Here is an 18,030-nt window from a genome sequence, read left to right as displayed (position 1 = left end):
TGTGCAGTCACTGTTTGAGCAAGATAGCCATATTTGTCTCCTAATATTTCAAAGATGACAACCTTACTTCTAAATTGTGATAAACACTCACCTGTAGTCCAGTAGCCTCTCCATGAGGCGAGTCACAGTGGCGATTAATGAAACACCACTTTCTCTCCATGTTTCCCGCTCAATTTTCTTCAGCAGACTGAAAAAAAAGAAGCCAGAAAAATTTCCCTGTTTATTTTTGACTGTCACTATGACAACCTATCTGCTTTTACCAGTACCTTAATACCTTAGCAACATCTTTGACAGTTATATTTTCTTTCACAAACACCCTCCCAAGAAGCACAATTTGCAAACAATGTCTTACCTAGGATAAGGACCAAAAAGTGGAATTCTAGTCCAGGAAGCATTGACAAAACAAATGATTTTCATATTAGCTGCATCAGGTTAAAATATATCAAGTACCTAATTTTCAGAATATATTAATATCCCAAAGACTTAACACAACTCTTCCATAAAATTTATATATTCATTCCATGCTGATACATCAAAAATGGGGAATTTAAAGGTATTCCTAGAAAATCATATTTATTAGCTCAATATAGCTTCTCAATGTGACCTCAACTTTTTTAAAAAAGATTTTTCCTCCTCTCCTCTCTTCTCTAATATTTCAGTATGCAGGAAATTTAGGAATAGGGGAGGGATTTCACTTAATATTTCTTTCTGAGAACATACTATCATGCATATGTACAATTCCATTAGCTTAAAATGTCATAAGATTATTAAAAACTGTTGTGTTGAGGTCTTACACTAATGTAAACACAGACTACACATTGAAATGAAAAGATTTCAAAATGGTGTTGTAAGTGGAGCTGTCAGTAAAACTATACTTAATATAATTTTGTTTATTATTCTTAATATAATTCTGTTACAGGCTTCTGATTTTCACCGCTGAAGTTTATCAAATATTAATCATTTTAGGCATGAATTTCCCACATTTCCTCTCTAAGAATGAGCATGGAAGTATTTATCTACAGAGCTGTGTTACTTTTAAGCTTTGGTGCAGGAGCTCAGATGGATGACACATCCATGAAAATATTTCAGCAGTCTCTCTGAAAACGCTCTCAGGTATGGTTTATTTAGAAGCCTCTGAAAATTGCCTCATCCATATACTTAGAGCTTTTAGAGAGTCGTTAATGGCATCTCCGAACCTTCTGTGTGCAGTGGGCAAGCTGTCAGCTCCACTGACCTTCATCTACACTGAGCATGCTCAGTCCCATAAAACTCCTACGTCCAAATTTCACCAAACATATAACAGTGCCCAGTAACTCCTACATGCCAACTGCACTAGCTATACACTCCGGTTCTGTTCCGCTCCTTACATACCTGGGGATGTCACAGATGCAATTCTCCAAACAAATTTGACCTAAATGAAGCTGTGCTCTACTGGAAGTGAGGAGGAAATACTGATTTTCATTCTAATATGGATCTTAAATGCACTTCTTCTCTTTAGAAGAGAATCTGATGTCTTTCCCTCACATTCAGAGACTGGCTATCTGTCATTGCTAGCAGACAGATGGCAAGACCATTCTTAATCAGAAAAAGCTAAAGCACGAAGCCGGCATCTCTGTTTTTCATACAGAATACACAGCTACCTTAATTCACTTTTGAACATCTTACGTTCCTTACAAACAAGTTTTAGCGTCTAACAAGAAGTAAGTGTAGAGCCTGTTACATTATTAAGCCTTGATTACTGCACCGATTTTTCTTTTCTGCTTCCTTTCAGCCCTATGTTAAACAGGAACATTTCAACATCAAAATAACGATCCATAGTTCTTCTAGAAAAACAGCAGAAATATGACTTTTAAAAAAGATTGTTTTCATCTGCATTTGACTTATGCATTTTCTTTAAATATGTATTGGCATATTCATTATAAACATACAATTTCTAACAATGGGTTGTATAGATATATTCAAAGTACTTATTCAAATCGACATCAATGTCGTCAGTTGAACAAATTTATGACTTGCCTTCTGATGCATGCCTCCCTCTCTCCCCCACACATCTTCCACCAGAATGCACAGAACAAACACTCAAAATGAAAAAGCTAGTCAAATATACCCCTTTGGTTCCTCATGGCTATATCTAGGTAGAATTGAATCTCTGTTCTTACAGGTCTCAAAGCATAGCCAAGAGGTTAGTATGTTCTACAAAGCACTAAGAGGGATAAACAACATAGTAGAAATGCAGTAATTGTCTCCAGGAAAAAAAAAAGCAACTAACATGGGAGTTGAGCGATTTAAATTAATTTTCCAATTCAGAAAAATTAAACAGAAAGCATAACAAAACCTGAAAGCATTACACCCACTGCAGTGACCAGACTGTATCTAAAGTAGGTAGATATGTGCATCCCCTTGGCTCTCAGCTGTACCTATCAAAAGTAACCATGCCTAATTTTCAGAAAGATAGGTAATATTGTAGCATTTGCTCTCATTAAAGACTACAAAAAACCAGTGCTTGCTGCAAAACTGTATTACTATTTCACAGGCCACTCTAATATTGCTTAGATTAAATTATCCATGGAAGAAATACAAAAAACCTAACAACCAAAATCTCAGGCTGACCCCATCTCTTGCATTCAGCTCCCTAAACTGTCCATCTGATTTTCATAATTTTCCTTCACATACCCTAGAACACTATGTCATCCTCCATTTTAGATTAGTATCTTCTACAAGCTCTCTTGAGGAGTTAATCAAACTTAGTAAAAAACTAATGATAAATACTACTACTTTCATAAGCTGGGAGCGAACTTGAGCAGTTATTCTGAAATTTCCCAAAGTGTTTAGTTTTAACTTCTGCTATACCATGACAGAAACAAGTATACTGATGCTGTGAGACATTTTGCAATTTAAATTATTATGTCTATGTCTTCAGCATTTAGATTTATAAAAGGCTGTCAACATTTTTCACTGTATCTAGTTTAACATCAACCAGTTTAAATCTAACTCAAAACCATAAAAAATTATAAATTATATTTCACACTAATATGCTTTCTTATAGAATTTTAAGTTATTTCAGTGACAGACAAACTGATGTATTTTGCACAAGAGAATGCATTTAGACTTCATTTTATAATTTAAGTTTTTCTCTTAATGACTTAATATTGCAGTTAGAATACTGTTTTACTAAAATAATGAAATCAACATACCTTTTGTTATCTTTACTCATATTATGAAAATGTCATGAATAATTTTGAGAAAGTTCTGCTTCAGCATACTGTACTGTCGTTTGCCATTATTCATTCAATTTCATAATATTCTGCCTAATCTCTCTACCCACTTTAGCTTCTGTACATTATAAATTTTTAGGAACTCTCTTTTTTTCAACTCACTAAAATTATAGATTATAAGGTGCTTGCTATTCACAGACACCGAGACCTGAATGTTCTTTAAGCAAAGATAAGAGAGCTAAAAATAATACTTAAAGAAGAAGCAATGGTTAAGAAGCCATATAAACAGAAAAAGATCATGTATTTAATAGTACTGAAGAAAACACAGCAGCTTGGAATCCTGAAGAGGAACAGTACATCTCCTACTAAAATAAACACACCAGAAATAAGTGAAATCTTGCACTTTGGTGGAATTGAGTTCTAAAGAACAACAGAGACAGAGTTCTGTTAGTTATTTTGTACTTGTACTCTGTGACAATCATTTATTTCAGTCACTGGGATAACTCATGGGCAACTCTAGGGACTTCAACACTATCATTAGCTTTTTCTACTAGATTGAAGTGACAAGCCATTTATTAAAAAATACTAAAAACTTAACCAGTAATGTATATAAAAAAAATCTTATCAGAATAAACAAAATTGTTTACATCAAACAAGAAATCAACAAGTGACATTACTCAGAGGAGTAAAAGTTTCTGGCAATAGAAAAGTGCTAATTAAATGCTTTTTGTTGAATTCTCATGCCCAGTTTTCAAAACGTTCTATCTAAGCTCCACCTGTGCCCTATGCAATTATGATGCATTTCTTGCTTTTCTGATTTTAAAATTAGCAGGTAATGTTCTGTGATATAACAGATTTAGCCTTTCCCAATTATAGTTGTATGCAAGAAGTACTGCCAGACTTTACAGATGCTATACAACACCACGAAACGTTTTATTCTTCAGATTTTAACAAAACAAAAAAGAAAAAAGGAAAAAAATGAGATTCAGAACTGTTTTTAGCATTACTTCTCTACAATGACATCAGCATCCGATAAAACCAACTGAACTCAAGGAATTAGTGTAAGATAAACACATTACTCACATACTGTTGAAGAGCTCTCGGTATGTTTCGTCACCTTTACCTTCTGACATCAGGCTGTCCAGTTTGTCAATCAGCTTTGCTTCCACCTGCAACATATAAGTGTGGTGTAAACAGCTCCTTTTCCCTTTAATGAGATTAGAGAAAATGGAGGGAAGATCTGGTTTTATGTAAGGGACTTTGCTAAATGCATATTTTAGAATTATTGGTCAATCATGTGATAAGTCACTTCATCTCTTTGAAGCTGTTATCATTCCCAAGGTTTGTGAGGCTTTCTTTTTTTTTTCAGTGACTTCTTTTTTTTTGTGGGAGGGAGCTAATTTAAATTGAGCAACATGACTTTAAAACTACAGGCTGAGTAGCATTTGCTGCTGCTAAGGCAGCTATCTATTTATGGAGTCAGAGGAAAAGCACACAGCCCAAATAAATTGCCTGAATTCTCATCGCAGGGCTGTAAGCACAAGCTATTTTTTTAGACTTAAGCAAAAATATAATCTTTTCTGACCTGCACCCCACTCTTTATAAATTAATATTTATAAATGTCTATACTGTTCAGAATTCTTGGGAGCTTAGACTTACTTTCCCAGTCCTCCCTATCTGCCAGTGTATTTGGTTAGAAATCAAAGAATCTTACAGTAAATATCTGGTGGCTAATGACTCCCTCAATTAATATTTTTAAGTGTATTGATTATAAAAAAATATAGAGGTGATGCTACACTGTTTGTTAACATTTCAAACCTCCTTTTTATCAGTAATATATTAGCAACCACAAATCTAGGGGAGAAACCAAGCTGTTGTCATGATATTTTATTAGAGAATAAATCTATTACAATTTACACTTAAACCCAAGGTGAAAACATAGAGAAGCAGAACAAGAGGATTTTTTACCTTCTCACTTCTTCATAACACTTCTATGGTAATTTTTAAGGGTAAACTTATATATTGATAGTGAAAAGCTATCTACTTACATTGCATGCACTCCTCCTCTCTTAATAGTTTGTTTTTTGGTTCAGATACAGCTCCCACCCAAAGCATTATGATTGCCTGGGAGTAATTAAAATACTTCTGCTTCCTTCATTTTGAAGCAGCAGGAAGGAGGGTACTGAAAAATGGTTTGAGGAAATCTGAAAGAATGAGTGGGAGCTGCAGGAGCAGATGGCATGCTTGGTCATTCCTTCCTAGCCCATTAAGAAAGTGTTTGAGCAACAAGAATCCTTACAGAATCTTGGATCCTTACAGAAGGACATTCCTCAGAAGGAATATCTGATCTTCTCTCATGCTAACTGGAAGGGAAGCTAGTTGAATCCTATCTGACAGTAGTAGTCTGTACTACTGTAAAGCAGAAGTGAAAAACTACCACAACTGCCTTATTGAAAACAACTCAAGTTTTGTTCTTCACTTCAGCAGGCCATGGATTTTATCCCTCATCTTACTTTACTAACATGATAGTATTAATTGGAGAATCTTACTAGTCCTGCAGAGACTAAAAATGCAAACCCTTGTAATCCCTCTCCAACAGGTATAGTTGCGATTACCATCTCCACCCTGAACTACCAATGGAACTCCAGGTTCAAGTTCCCCAGGACTCTCTGAAGTGCTTGGATTTCAGTCCTGTTTTAAAAACAGCTTCACACAAAGTACCTGTTTAAAGTTGCCACTTCGCCTTTGCTCCCAGTCCATCATGTCATGGAAAATGGGAATCATTACATTCCTCAGGTCTGGCTGAGGGATCAAGGTCACTTCCAGGAAGGGGCCAATCAATGCTGGAATAAAGTGAAGCTTGTGTTCCCCTAAAATGAAAATGAACATGAACTTGAATGTGGATTGAGTGTCCTGTGAGTTATCAAGCAACCCAAATACTCTCTGAAGAATGAAAAAATAGCACTCTAAATGTCTACAGATTTTTTTTTAATCTCATGTCCATTACAGCATGGGCTATTCCTTAAGCCCAAAAAGTGAAAGCTGTAGACAATACAAGAATATAAGATCAAAATAATTTATCAGATTTTATTATGCAATACTGAGTTCAAAAGTGACAGTGGGTCAGCTGTATCCCAAGTTAGTCCTCCAGAAGGAGATCAAAGACAGACAAAGCACTCTCTGGGCACTTTATTTATATTTCACAGAAATGGTTTGGTTCCTAAGCTCTACTTCCTTGTGTTTACAAAATGGTCAACTGTCCGATATTCTGTGCTCATCAAAAAGAGTCAAGTACTTTGATTTTTATCTACCTTTAATTTTGGGAGTATAGAAATGGAAATACACATTTCAAATGCAGGAAACGGAAGATATGACTCAACTGTTCTCAAAACAAGTACTTTTAAAATCAGTGCTAAACATCTTCCATGTTCTGCTTAGCAGAAAACTAAGTTCTTGTCAGAAAAGCTAGAAGTGGCATATAGTAAAGACTGACAATCCAGTTTCAGTTTTCCACATGTAAGATTTCTGATATCTTCAAAATAGAGTGATTATGAATCAAGATGCATTGATTTTCCAAGCTGGGAATTAATTTACATCCAGCCTACCTCTTGATTTTTCAGGAAGAGTTTGCTGCTCTGCTCAGTGTCTGTGTTTGTGCAAAGGAAAACAAGAATTCCCTTTTCTGAAAACATCCTAAGATGTATATCCATATGAAAGCAAGGTGACTGTGCTAGGATCAAGCCTTTCAATGACTCCTACTGCTACAAGAACTGTAAAATGCTGACTAGCATAACACCAATCATAATAAATATCCTGACTATAGTATTTAATTGGACACATTACAGATGAGCTCCATATTGTACCCCACAAAACTCACCCCTATGGAAGGGTATCATTAGCCTGCATGTCAGGTTTCTGTTCAGCAGAAAACAATGTGAGTGAGGAGATGATGCATGCAGGTGTGCATACAGAAAGGAGATGGGACCCAGGAGTGGATCCTTGATATACCAGTTTAGAAATACTCATCATGTATCCACATAATTTAGAGGGATGCCTTAGAATGAGTAAGCAATACTAAATACTGTAAATAAGTAAAATATGCTACACATCAAATGTTAACAAGACATGAATAAGCAAATATTTCTTATTTTGAACATGTCTCTCTACAGGCTCATCAGAAAGACCACTTTTTTACAACTATATATCTTTCTGGGGAAAAGATTTATAGAATTGAGATGACAGTATCTCAGAAACCACAGATGATAGTCACCATATCTTTAATAAGCCCTTTAATGAAGTGAACTATTGAATAATTGAAATATAAAGATGACAAATATAATGTTCAAATCTTCTACTCACTTTTGATTTTTTTCCCAAACAACATTCAGTTGCATTTCTCTGATGCTCATACTTACAAACAGTTTGCACAGTCACTACTTAAAAATGTAAAAATGTTACTGAGTTTATATCCAAGCATGTATTTTTTCTGTGTTGTCCAATGTATCATTTAAACATTAGTCACTGACTTGTTTATGCCTTTATATTTTAGTGCAACCAGGGCTTCAGAGAAGACTTCATGCAAATCCAGCATCTCAGGAGAGTTTCAGAATTAAGATATATGTCTTTTCCTTAAATTTTTTGGCAACAGGACTAAAATTAGGAACATAAGTATATTTCAAGGCATAATAATTCTGCCCCAAAAGAGTAGTACTTTCTTAATTTTCTCTGATGGTATTCTTTCAGTTCTTTGTGAAGAAATAGGGATAGTTCAGGTGCAGTACCAAGGCTTAGAAAGCTGAGTTTAGCTATAAAGAAGGGAAATACAGATGACAAGCTTTTTCATAAACTTGAATCAAGATTTCATGTGAACATAATTATCAACAACTCCTCTATCACTGGGAAGTGTATTTAATAGGTGAGGAAATAATTATTGTTCTTTATTTTATGAGCTCCCAATGATGTGTTTAATTACTTACCTAAATTTTGCCACATACTGAAGATTTCACATCCCATTGTTACCCTCATGTCACCATATCTGCAATGTATTAAAAAATAAAGCAAAACAATGAAAGATAATTCAAGAAAATCAACTTTATATGCCATTCAGTGACATTGTTAAATGAAATGTCTCAATTGTAGTCTATACAAAAATACTTTAAAAGTGATGATTTCTTCCAATTTTTTTCTCTTTCCTTGGTAGCTGGCTAAAGGTGGATACCTAAACCCAGGCTTATTTGAAATACTGTCAAAATGCTGTGCTATACATCAGTAACACAGCTGTGAAGCAAAAGCTATTTTTTGCAGTAATATGCTTTAGTTGTCTCTCAGAGAACAAATAGTTTTGCTCTACCTTAACGAAATACGATTAATTCATACAGACAACAGTGCAGTGCCTGGCAGAAACACCTGAACAAGTGTGAATTGACTTATGCATGAACTGGCAATGAGTGCTGGCACTGCTACAACATGGCTATTTTGCTCCCAGTATCTGAATCAATTTAGGCACTTGTATGAAGGCTATCAGCTCTGAAGACCTACAGAAAGGGCCAGAACCAACTCTTGTTCTAGTCAACGGACATACTGTTACGTTATCACCCAAATGGGTGGGCCCTTTTGCAACCTCTTACATTTTGAGAAGTTTTTGATATATTACAGTTTTCTAGAAGCTGACAGCAATACTTACTTCTCTAAAACCTTTTTCTTCTTGGAAGGTGTGAACATCTCCAGTTGCAGACATAACTGGTTTATAAAAATGACAGCAAGAAAAAAGTAGGAATCCCATATCTACAATAAACATATGGCATTTGGTTATTTCCTTTTCTCAGTACCACAATTTCTGATCATTCAAGATGCAAATTTTCAAATCATAGCACTTGTTTCAGTGTCAACTAATCAATTACTCAGACTGGTTTCGACTAGATTTCTTTGCATCCAAATATGCTTTTCACCAACCCCAAAACGTTCAGCAGAAACACATCTATTTTATATATCCCAAATCTCTTACAAGTAAAGGTTTCAGAGTTAAAGATTGGGTTTTTTCATCCCTTCAAGTCAGAAAACCGTACCCTTTAAATTTGGTATATTTAAATATGAAACTACTATGACGTTAAGTCCCAAAAACAAAAAACTCTGACACCTCAAAACTATCACATAACAAAACTGACATTCTCTGTCCATCACACTTTATAATACTATTTGCAAGTCTCACTTGCTGCAGCCTTCACTGGACAAAATCAAAGCCAGGTTTTCTTAACATATTGTAAATTATAAAGGTGTTTTGTGCACATGCTTTACGAATTAGCAGTTGAATGTTCTAGTTAGAAGATTTAGAGATAAAATTAAAGTGAAATACTAATCATTATAACCCAATTATAGATGCTCCATGACAGGAGGAAGAAAGAAGTGTAGGGGGAGCCCTATTCCAGACACTGCAGTTCTGCAGACAGTAATAACGTCGTTAAGCAAGTTTACGGAACATAGATGCCTTGTATACAGTCAATTCTTTTATGAGTATGAGTCTCTGAACTTGTGGAACTTCATAAAGAATAGGGTTCCTTATGGCCAGTTATGCCAAATAGATAAATCTGCATTCCTGCCAATCTATCTAATGTGAGCCTGGATTTTCAGAGAAGCATCCACAACCCTGCTGGAAGTCAACAGGAGCTCACTGTCTTCTCTAGGAAGGAAATTCTGCACTTTTTATGATGCAACAATTGGATTAATGTATCTTTCTCTTAGTTGGGCAGAATATTCATTCAGGTTTCCATAGGAATGGGTTTTTTCAGATACATTCCTAGATCTTCCTGTCTGAATCCTAAAAGCATAATCCGTAATTCACAGTTTAGCACAGGTGCCATATTTTACTATATGAGGCACTCACTAACATCTTTAACTACATTCACCATGAAGTGTCATAATTTTCTAATTTTAATTTCACAACATGTTAATTGGTCTTGAGAGAAACTACAGAATGCAAATCTACATTTTTGATAAATTTCCATCGGTTAAAAATGGAATATTTTTCTTTCTGTAATAATGCAAAAATAACAGACAAATAACTAAATTTGGTTTAATGATCAAAAAAATTGCTATGCAAAAATCCTGAATAAGTAGTCTAATATGGAGGTTGAAATAACAAAATGAAAAATAAAAAGAAACTAAAAAGCCTCACAGCACTCATGATTTTTAAGACAATCCTGTATTTAAGAAAAAACTTAATCTCTGAGCACTTGAAATTGCTGATTTAGTACATGTTTAAGCTGTTTAGATGCTGGAGGTAAGTTAAATAACCACCAAGTCACAGGATGATGTAGCAGCTACTGTATCTCTCATTTACTCTACCTTGTAATCAAAGTTTTCATTTAAGAAGTTTTTACGAAGGGCATCCGAAAGGTACAAGACTGTAGTAATGATCACACTGGGAAGAAAAGAATGAAAAAGACATGAGTTTTCAATAAGTAGAAATTCATATTTAATACTCAAAGCCAGACAATTTTCCAATGAAGAAATGATGTAGCATGTCTGGCAGCATTAAATACCACATTTTCAACATATACAAATATCTGACTACTAACAGCAGCTATTGACAGAGAATATGCACATCAAGAAAAAGATAATAAAAGTGTGCTTTTATCTGAAAACAGACATTCTATATAGAAGAATATAATTGATCAAGACAAATAATAAATTTTGTTCTGCAAATAATTCTGATATCAGACTTTATACACACTTTGTCCTAATAGCATTAATACATATAGTTGTGCAATTTGCTTTCAGCTTTCTTTGTACTGAAAATGTGTACATATAGATTATAAATATAAAGTATCTGGTAATCAGACCAAAAATCCATATAAAGCATTAAATTCTTTTTGAAAGTAGTCAGCAGTGGATTCTTATGGAGGAGGAAAAAAGATAAACACAGAATGATCTTTTTGTTGTTATACTCCTGTATTTTACAACAATCAACTGCTTAATGATCTTCTGAGAAAAAGGTTATAACTATACCTTTCTTTTAATTACCATTTGTCTACTATTAATACATCTAGTTTGCCTTTGAACATAGTTCTTGACCTGTATGCTGTTACAATGCTAAAATTTGTTTCCTTTTCCATACTTTTAACTTCTTTTTTTTTACTGTTTTTTGCAATGCATTCAGGACCAAAAAAAATTAAATATAATTACAGCAAAATATATATTTTAAGGTTATCATAGTTTTCATCTTCACAACAATGAAAAATTACATGTTAGCCAACCCACCTAGGAGACAAATTATATTTTTCTTCTGGCACTTCATATTTATAAATAAAAAATGGCTATGTATAATTTAGGCATTTTAGTAGTTCAAATGTTTGCTTCTGACTCTCTGCTTTTAAAATTACTGTCCCTGCCAAACTTTACCTTCTGGTTTGGTGTGCCTGAACACCTTTAACAGTCAATTCTGAGACTGAACACTGCTGGAGTCTCAAGTTTCATTTGTTCCTATTCCATTGCTCAAGAGTCATTTTCATACATATTATTTTCTCAATAATTATATTGTAGTTTTTCTATCCAAGTAATGTTCCATGTTTAGCACTCATCTGTATAGGTTACCCCACTTTTTCCCCTGTGGGGAGTTACAGCCTGTGTACAGCCCTCACTGTTACAACATGGAAGACAAAGAGAAACATTAGCAAAATGTAATATAAGCAAAGCTAATAATCAAGGTGCAGATAAGAGCCCTGTCATTCTTGCTGTTGTGTATGATTTAACTTACAGCCCACGTTTCACAAAATGGAAATAGTTTGCATATTTCAGGAAGATGTTCTGATAGAAAAGGTCAGTTCGTCAGAACTATTGCTACATAAAATTGCAATCTAAGTCCAAAATAATAAAACCCTGAAAAATTTTACTCAAGAGAAAATTCCATAAGATCCATAACCATACTGCCAAGTTTGCATTATATAGTTCTACTTATGTCTGAGACAATTCCTTTCTTGCTAAATTCCTTCCATGGCAGGTGAAACTGAAGAGAAAGATCTGCTTCAATTCTTATGAAAAGCTGAATAAAGTAGAAATCTTAAATGCAAGTTTTAGAATATTTTTGAAGAATTTTCCTGAGATAACAGAATAATTGCAATGCAAGTATTTATTGCTATAGGGAACTTAGCTCGGGTTTTATTTATTTGGTAAGCCAAAGATACAATATGGATTAGTTGATAAAATGTGGGTCTGTAGCATGAGAGTGTGTATATGTTGTAGAAAAAAACCTCACAACATCGGACTGAACATAGAAAGATGAAGACATTGTTTTTGACCCACAATCCATTATTCTGAATCTACAACAATCTAAAATCAGGTAGGACAGAAAACAAGCTAAGGTTTGGGGTGCTCTTTCCTCTTTTCCTACCAATAATGTTAGTTTTATTAAAAAAAAGCAAAAATGCACAAAGGAGAGACAGAAGCCAGAGGGAAAGCTGCCTGATCTGGTACAGTACTCACATTCCAAGTTGCTTCCCAGCCAACAATTTCCAAACAACAACATTTATTTTAAATCCATTTGCATATTAAACTATAAACCACCGAGTTTATGACAAGACTTGCTTTTCTTCCTCTTACCACCTGCCACATATTTGTTCAGAATCACTGACAGTTTTGCTGGAGAAAAACCTCTGCCTTTAGCTGCTAAATTATTCTGGGCTCATACACAGGATACTAACCCAAGGTCTGGTCAGAACGCTGTTGATGGAGTAGCTTTTCCATCAGATTTTCAGAGCAAACCTTTCTGCTGTTTCAAACATGCAGAAGTTCAATGATTGTTTACTGCCTGGGCTGTGCTCTGGCAACCTGGCTTTTGCCTGGGCAGCCAATGGTAGAAAACGAAAGTTTTCCTTTTTCATGCTGATATGGGACAAATATAAAACATTAGCTTCTCATTCCATCCTTTGCTAGACGGAAAGAGTCATCCAGAGTGAAATCTTCCTGAACACAGAGATGTTTGAACAGAAGAAGTTTCTTTCATATTTCATAAAGAAATGAAATAAACCTCGAGTCATGTATAAGTGTATGTATCTATTGTTGTATGTTTATAAACTTATTCATACATGCATACCTATTATATGCATGCTTTTTATGACAGACTGAATGTCAGGTTCAGCTGTTAGCAACATTTTGTGTTACATAAAAGCAAAAATGTTGTGAGCAACAGTGTGTATTACATAAAAGCAAGAATTTTTGTTCATTGTAGGAGTCTCAGACTCCCACTCCATGGGAGATAACAGGATTTTTCAAAGCAGCCATAATGGTGAAATGAATGCTAATTCGATGTCTTCCTTTACTGTGTATTCAATTTCAGTTACTTTTTAAAAAATAATAATGTATTTCACTCATTACTGAATTTGAGAACCAAAAGGATTCTCTGCTATGTCCAACTTTCAGTATATACATTTGAAATGCAACATACTATGTAACAACATACTTATTTTACAGATCAATCATTTTACTACAAATAATACTATTCAAAAATCCATTTTGTGTGCTTATAAAATTCAAGCTAAGGATTGGATGACCTAGCATCTCTACTACTCATCAAAATGCTAAAGGACATACATAGTTAATTACACAGAGATCTCGAATATTAAAGCTTCTTGCATACCAAGAGCAGCAGAAAATTAGTTCTTCATTTAATAATACATAGGCATAGTATGTATGAATATCAAACCTTTGCTCAGCAACAAATAAAAACTCCTTTGCTCTCCAACTGCCTTCTCAATTGATATACCTGGAGTTCAGCTGAGCCTGTTAGATGCTCTCAAAAGATGCCAGACAACTGAAGCATTAGTCAAGTCATTCTTGTCCTAACCTTAGGGTAACTGAAGCAAATGACCATTACACAGTGATTTCCAATTGACAGGGACACTGCAAAGGCCTTCTCCAGAAACTTCAATTTCAGTCAGCCATATTTTGTTATAAATTTTTTTATTTCTCTCTGGTACTAGGCAACTGATTCAGACATCTTCCTATATCATGTGGTGCTTCTTTGCAATTACAAGTAGAAGCTTTACTTAGAGGGCCAGCAAGCTAGCTTACTACCTACTTGGTGTAGAAAGAAAGTCTCTCCCCACAGTGAAAGAAATTAAAATTATATTTCCCATAGTATACGTAAAACCATATTTTGTCACTCAGTAGTAACATCCAGGTTAGGGATATTAGATAACCATAAGTAATGATTTTGCTTTGCTGCATGTATGCTGATTATCTCACAACAGATATTACATGGTTATGAAGCTTTAAACAGAGTTATTTCTGTCTCATTGCTTGACTGCTAGATACTAATATACATTAAGGATCTTTTGCATGTTCTTCTCCTTCCATTACAGAACACAGTTCAAAAAATCTATTTCTCTGTTTTAGTGCTAAGTCTGCCTTTTTAAATATTACATTATTTCTCAAATTTTAGAAGTCAATTGGTAGTTCATAAGGCTAGCCATTAATACTTTTTCATGTTGAGCATCAGAACACTCAGGATTACAGATCATACGTGTCTTCATGAAGCATCTTAATTTCTTGATAGTTACAGATTTGCTTTCTTGAGCTCACAGTATCTTCTGTTTTGATTTTTTTTTATCCCAGACAGCACCCAAGTACCAGATGCTACATAATTTCTGAAAACACTGCAATGAGAAAGAAAAAAACAACCTAGAAGCCAAGGGGCAGCAATATTTTTAAGTGGAAATATTGTATATTGTAAAAATGATGGCATTGTAGACATCTAAAAATCTTTCAGGTAATAGCAGTTCTGCATATACAAATAAGAGGAAAAAAAGAATTTCTCCTCCCCCCCCCCAGGAAAAGCTTATTACCTGATTATATCCCTGCTAAGACTCATTTCTTCCCTCAGCTCAGACAGGCTAAATCTCTCTTCCTGTAAATACCAGACAGTTTGAATTTTTATACCACTCTAGGGACAGGGGAGAGAAAAGACAGTGCTGCTGGTGATGTGACTGCAGCAATGGGTGAAGCTCTCAAGACAATCGCTGCCTTCAGGAGTGACTGTCTCTTGACACAGTCTCTCGAGTGTAAGGCCAGGCAGGTGAGAAGGCAGCCATCAGACACGGGAAACATGACAATTGTTTTACTCCTGAGAAGCAGGAGTTTGAAAAGACACAGAATATTAATGGATTATTTGATTCTGCTCTTAAAAAGATGGGCTAGACCTTCTAGCTTTTTCTTTAACACATGAATGGAGCAAGGAGTTCAAGAAGTTTCGCTTAGAGTCCTGAAGAGTCTAAGATCATTGGAAGTGAAGCAAGTGAAGGTCAGGAACAACAGCTCACAGGCCCTTCTCTCTGTGGGGCAGGCAGTGCCCTAATTTTGCATCCTGCCTCTAGGCTCTTTCCTTTGCACTTAAAGATTCTGGGCTGGAACAATTCTAGCAAAGCTATTACTCTGACTGTGCTTCTGAACACCTTGAGGAAGCTGAAGGAAGGCAGCCACTGCAATTACAGTTGGGGACATGAGTTAAAGGATGAAGCTCCCACTCAGAAACAGCTCTGGAAAAACTAGTGCTCTGCAGATGAGGAAAGAACAGAAGTGGGTTTTCCTTTCTGCTGCCTCAAAAAGGAACAGAGTAGGAACATAGGAATAATGAGGCTTCAGTTTTCACTACATATAAAAGCACACCTGGTCAACCCCCATTTAGTAGCAAACCAGCACTTCATCCACAAAGGAATGAATGCCTAGCGAAGCAATCATTGAAAGCTGAATTGGTAAAGGTATGATTACATCCCACTTGCTGGCAGTAGTGCTTATGCAATTGTTATCAGGATCAGTTAGCCGATCTGCTTAGCTTCTTGTGGCCAATTCCCACCAGCAGTTATTGTCAGCTTCTATCTTCCTTGCCTGACAGAATTGGACACAGACCCTCTCTAGATGGTCGGAAACAATAAGATATCGACTCATAAAAGGAGATGTGTGATAGTAACTAAAATACTGGTGAAGAAAAATACTCCTTTGCAGAACTTGGTATCATCATCTGTAGCATATCTGAAGATCACCAGCCAAGAAACATGTGCCAAGGTCATTCCTAAATCTTAGTTCTGTACATGTCAGCTGTTGCAAAGCTATCTGCCAAGCCAGCTGTTTCTGGAATATATAACAATTTCTTACATTATATATTTAGTCTAAAAGTTCTTGTGCTTTTTCCCTCTTTCCTGTGTTTCATAATTTATTTCTTAAGCATGATTACCAGATGCAGGCTGGTATCAGTCATATCTTGTTTAATATCATACACAGAAACAAATTATCATATCAATTCTTTAATTATTAACTTTTTTCCCCCTGGAATGTGAACTTTGCAAGATTAGCAACACCGAGGTAATAAAAGTTAACAAAAAATGTTATTTTTTTTCAAGTCATGACAAAGTTTGGACAAATACTATTATGCTTGCATACCCCCCCCCATAACAAATATAGATCATGAATGCAAGTGTTGTCAAATTTAATTGTACCAACAATATTGCTACTAGTAGTCAGTACGGCACCATGAATTTAAATTCTCCTTGGAGCCAGCAGGCAACATGCAGAATAAAACCCAATTTCAATCAGGCATTGCAATATGTATCATGAAAGTTTAAGTCAGTACTACATTCTGGATTCCTAGGTCTGCCCAACACAATCCCCCTCCTCTGCTGACATTGATGTTTCTATAATTGTGTTGACTGTTCAGCTGGCTTATCTGATCTAAAAGATAAGACTGCAAAAAAGGATAGGTGGTGATATAGGTGAACTAAAAGTCAATAGTTTCAGATCCATTGTAATTGCTTCTTAGAAATGCCAGGAGCCTGTTTCTCTAAAAATAGGCCTGAGTGGAAAAAGAATGGCTGAAAGGCAGGTTACATCTGAAAGTCTTAATAAGCAGTGCTTAGAGCTCTATATTAATGTTGTCTGTGCTGTACCTCATTTCTTGATTTGCGATTTTAAATTTGTGATTTTTCTGATGCTAATGAACAAACATGCAAAAACATCGTTAATGATATTACAGCTGATAATTTCTTCTTGAGAGCAAACAGATCTTTACCAACTCAGCATTTCAATAAACAGATTTGAAATGAAGATCTGTTGAGACTTGTCATTTGGTACTTGGAAAACAAAGCTGTTGATGCTCAGCAGCTTCATTCTGTAAAAGTGTTTCTGAATTTCCAGTTATATGTGCTTATTAAAATTCAGAACAGAAAGAGGTACAGATTAAATTTGTAGTGTAAAAGAAGTCAGAGATTTCAAATCTTAAATTAAAAAATGAAAAATTGCAGACAGCATTATAAAAGATATATTAAATTTTTATTACAAACATCATATAATTTTATTTTTACCATGATCTGTGCATACTACCCATATTTTTTATTAACATTAAAAATGCCTTACTTGTTTGCAACCAAACGCATCACTGTCCAGTCTTTTGGAAACATCTCTGGTCGTATTAGTATCCGAAATACTGTGAAAATCTGCAGCAGGAAATCCTTTGGAAGGAAAAGAAGCAGTCATATATCTTTACTGCTTTAAAAAAAAGTGGTGAGCTTTAAAAATATTTTAATCAGAGAGAAAAACAATCATTATAGAAATAGCAAAATTGCATTAATTCATTTATTTTCAACATAGATACACCTCTGAATGTTTTTCTTTTTTTTTTCCCCCAAGAAAGCTTGAAATAGTGATTTAATCCATTCTTCTTAAAAGGAGGAAAATAATACAATGTGCCATTTGATTGACAGCAATGTATAAGATAAATGTCAAAGATGCATTTGGTTTCCACCCATACACTTCCACAAACGCGATCTCGAGA

The 18,030-nt window shown here is 35.0% G+C and overlaps 1 protein-coding gene across 5 annotated transcripts in view; it reads right to left on the bottom strand.

Annotated features, from left to right (window-relative positions):
- The window catches only part of DOCK4 (dedicator of cytokinesis 4), a 242,770-nt gene that overhangs the window by 37,504 nt on the left and 187,236 nt on the right, over positions 1-18,030 (bottom strand). For 3 of the 5 annotated variants that reach the window (XR_004357092.1, XM_032687917.1, XM_032687919.1), the window contains exons 27-34: positions 17,613-17,707; positions 10,557-10,632; positions 8,899-8,999; positions 8,192-8,250; positions 5,937-6,085; positions 4,299-4,384; positions 353-379; positions 92-187 (exon numbers count right to left, since the gene is read on the bottom strand). Coding sequence is in view for 4 of the 5 variants with exons in the window: in XM_032687917.1 (XP_032543808.1) it covers positions 92-187; positions 353-379; positions 4,299-4,384; positions 5,937-6,085; positions 8,192-8,250; positions 8,899-8,999; positions 10,557-10,632; positions 17,613-17,707 (689 nt within the window). In the remaining variant the exon portion in view is untranslated. The remainder of the gene's footprint in view (positions 1-91; positions 188-352; positions 380-4,298; positions 4,385-5,936; positions 6,086-8,191; positions 8,251-8,898; positions 9,000-10,556; positions 10,633-17,612; positions 17,708-18,030) is intronic. The other 2 variants (XM_032687918.1, XM_032687920.1) reach the window with 1 other exon arrangement.

Source organism: Chiroxiphia lanceolata, chromosome 5 (genome assembly GCF_009829145.1).
Source record: "Chiroxiphia lanceolata isolate bChiLan1 chromosome 5, bChiLan1.pri, whole genome shotgun sequence".
Lineage (NCBI taxonomy): Eukaryota > Metazoa > Chordata > Aves > Passeriformes > Pipridae > Chiroxiphia > Chiroxiphia lanceolata.
This window is presented reverse-complemented; position numbering and strand designations above follow the sequence as displayed.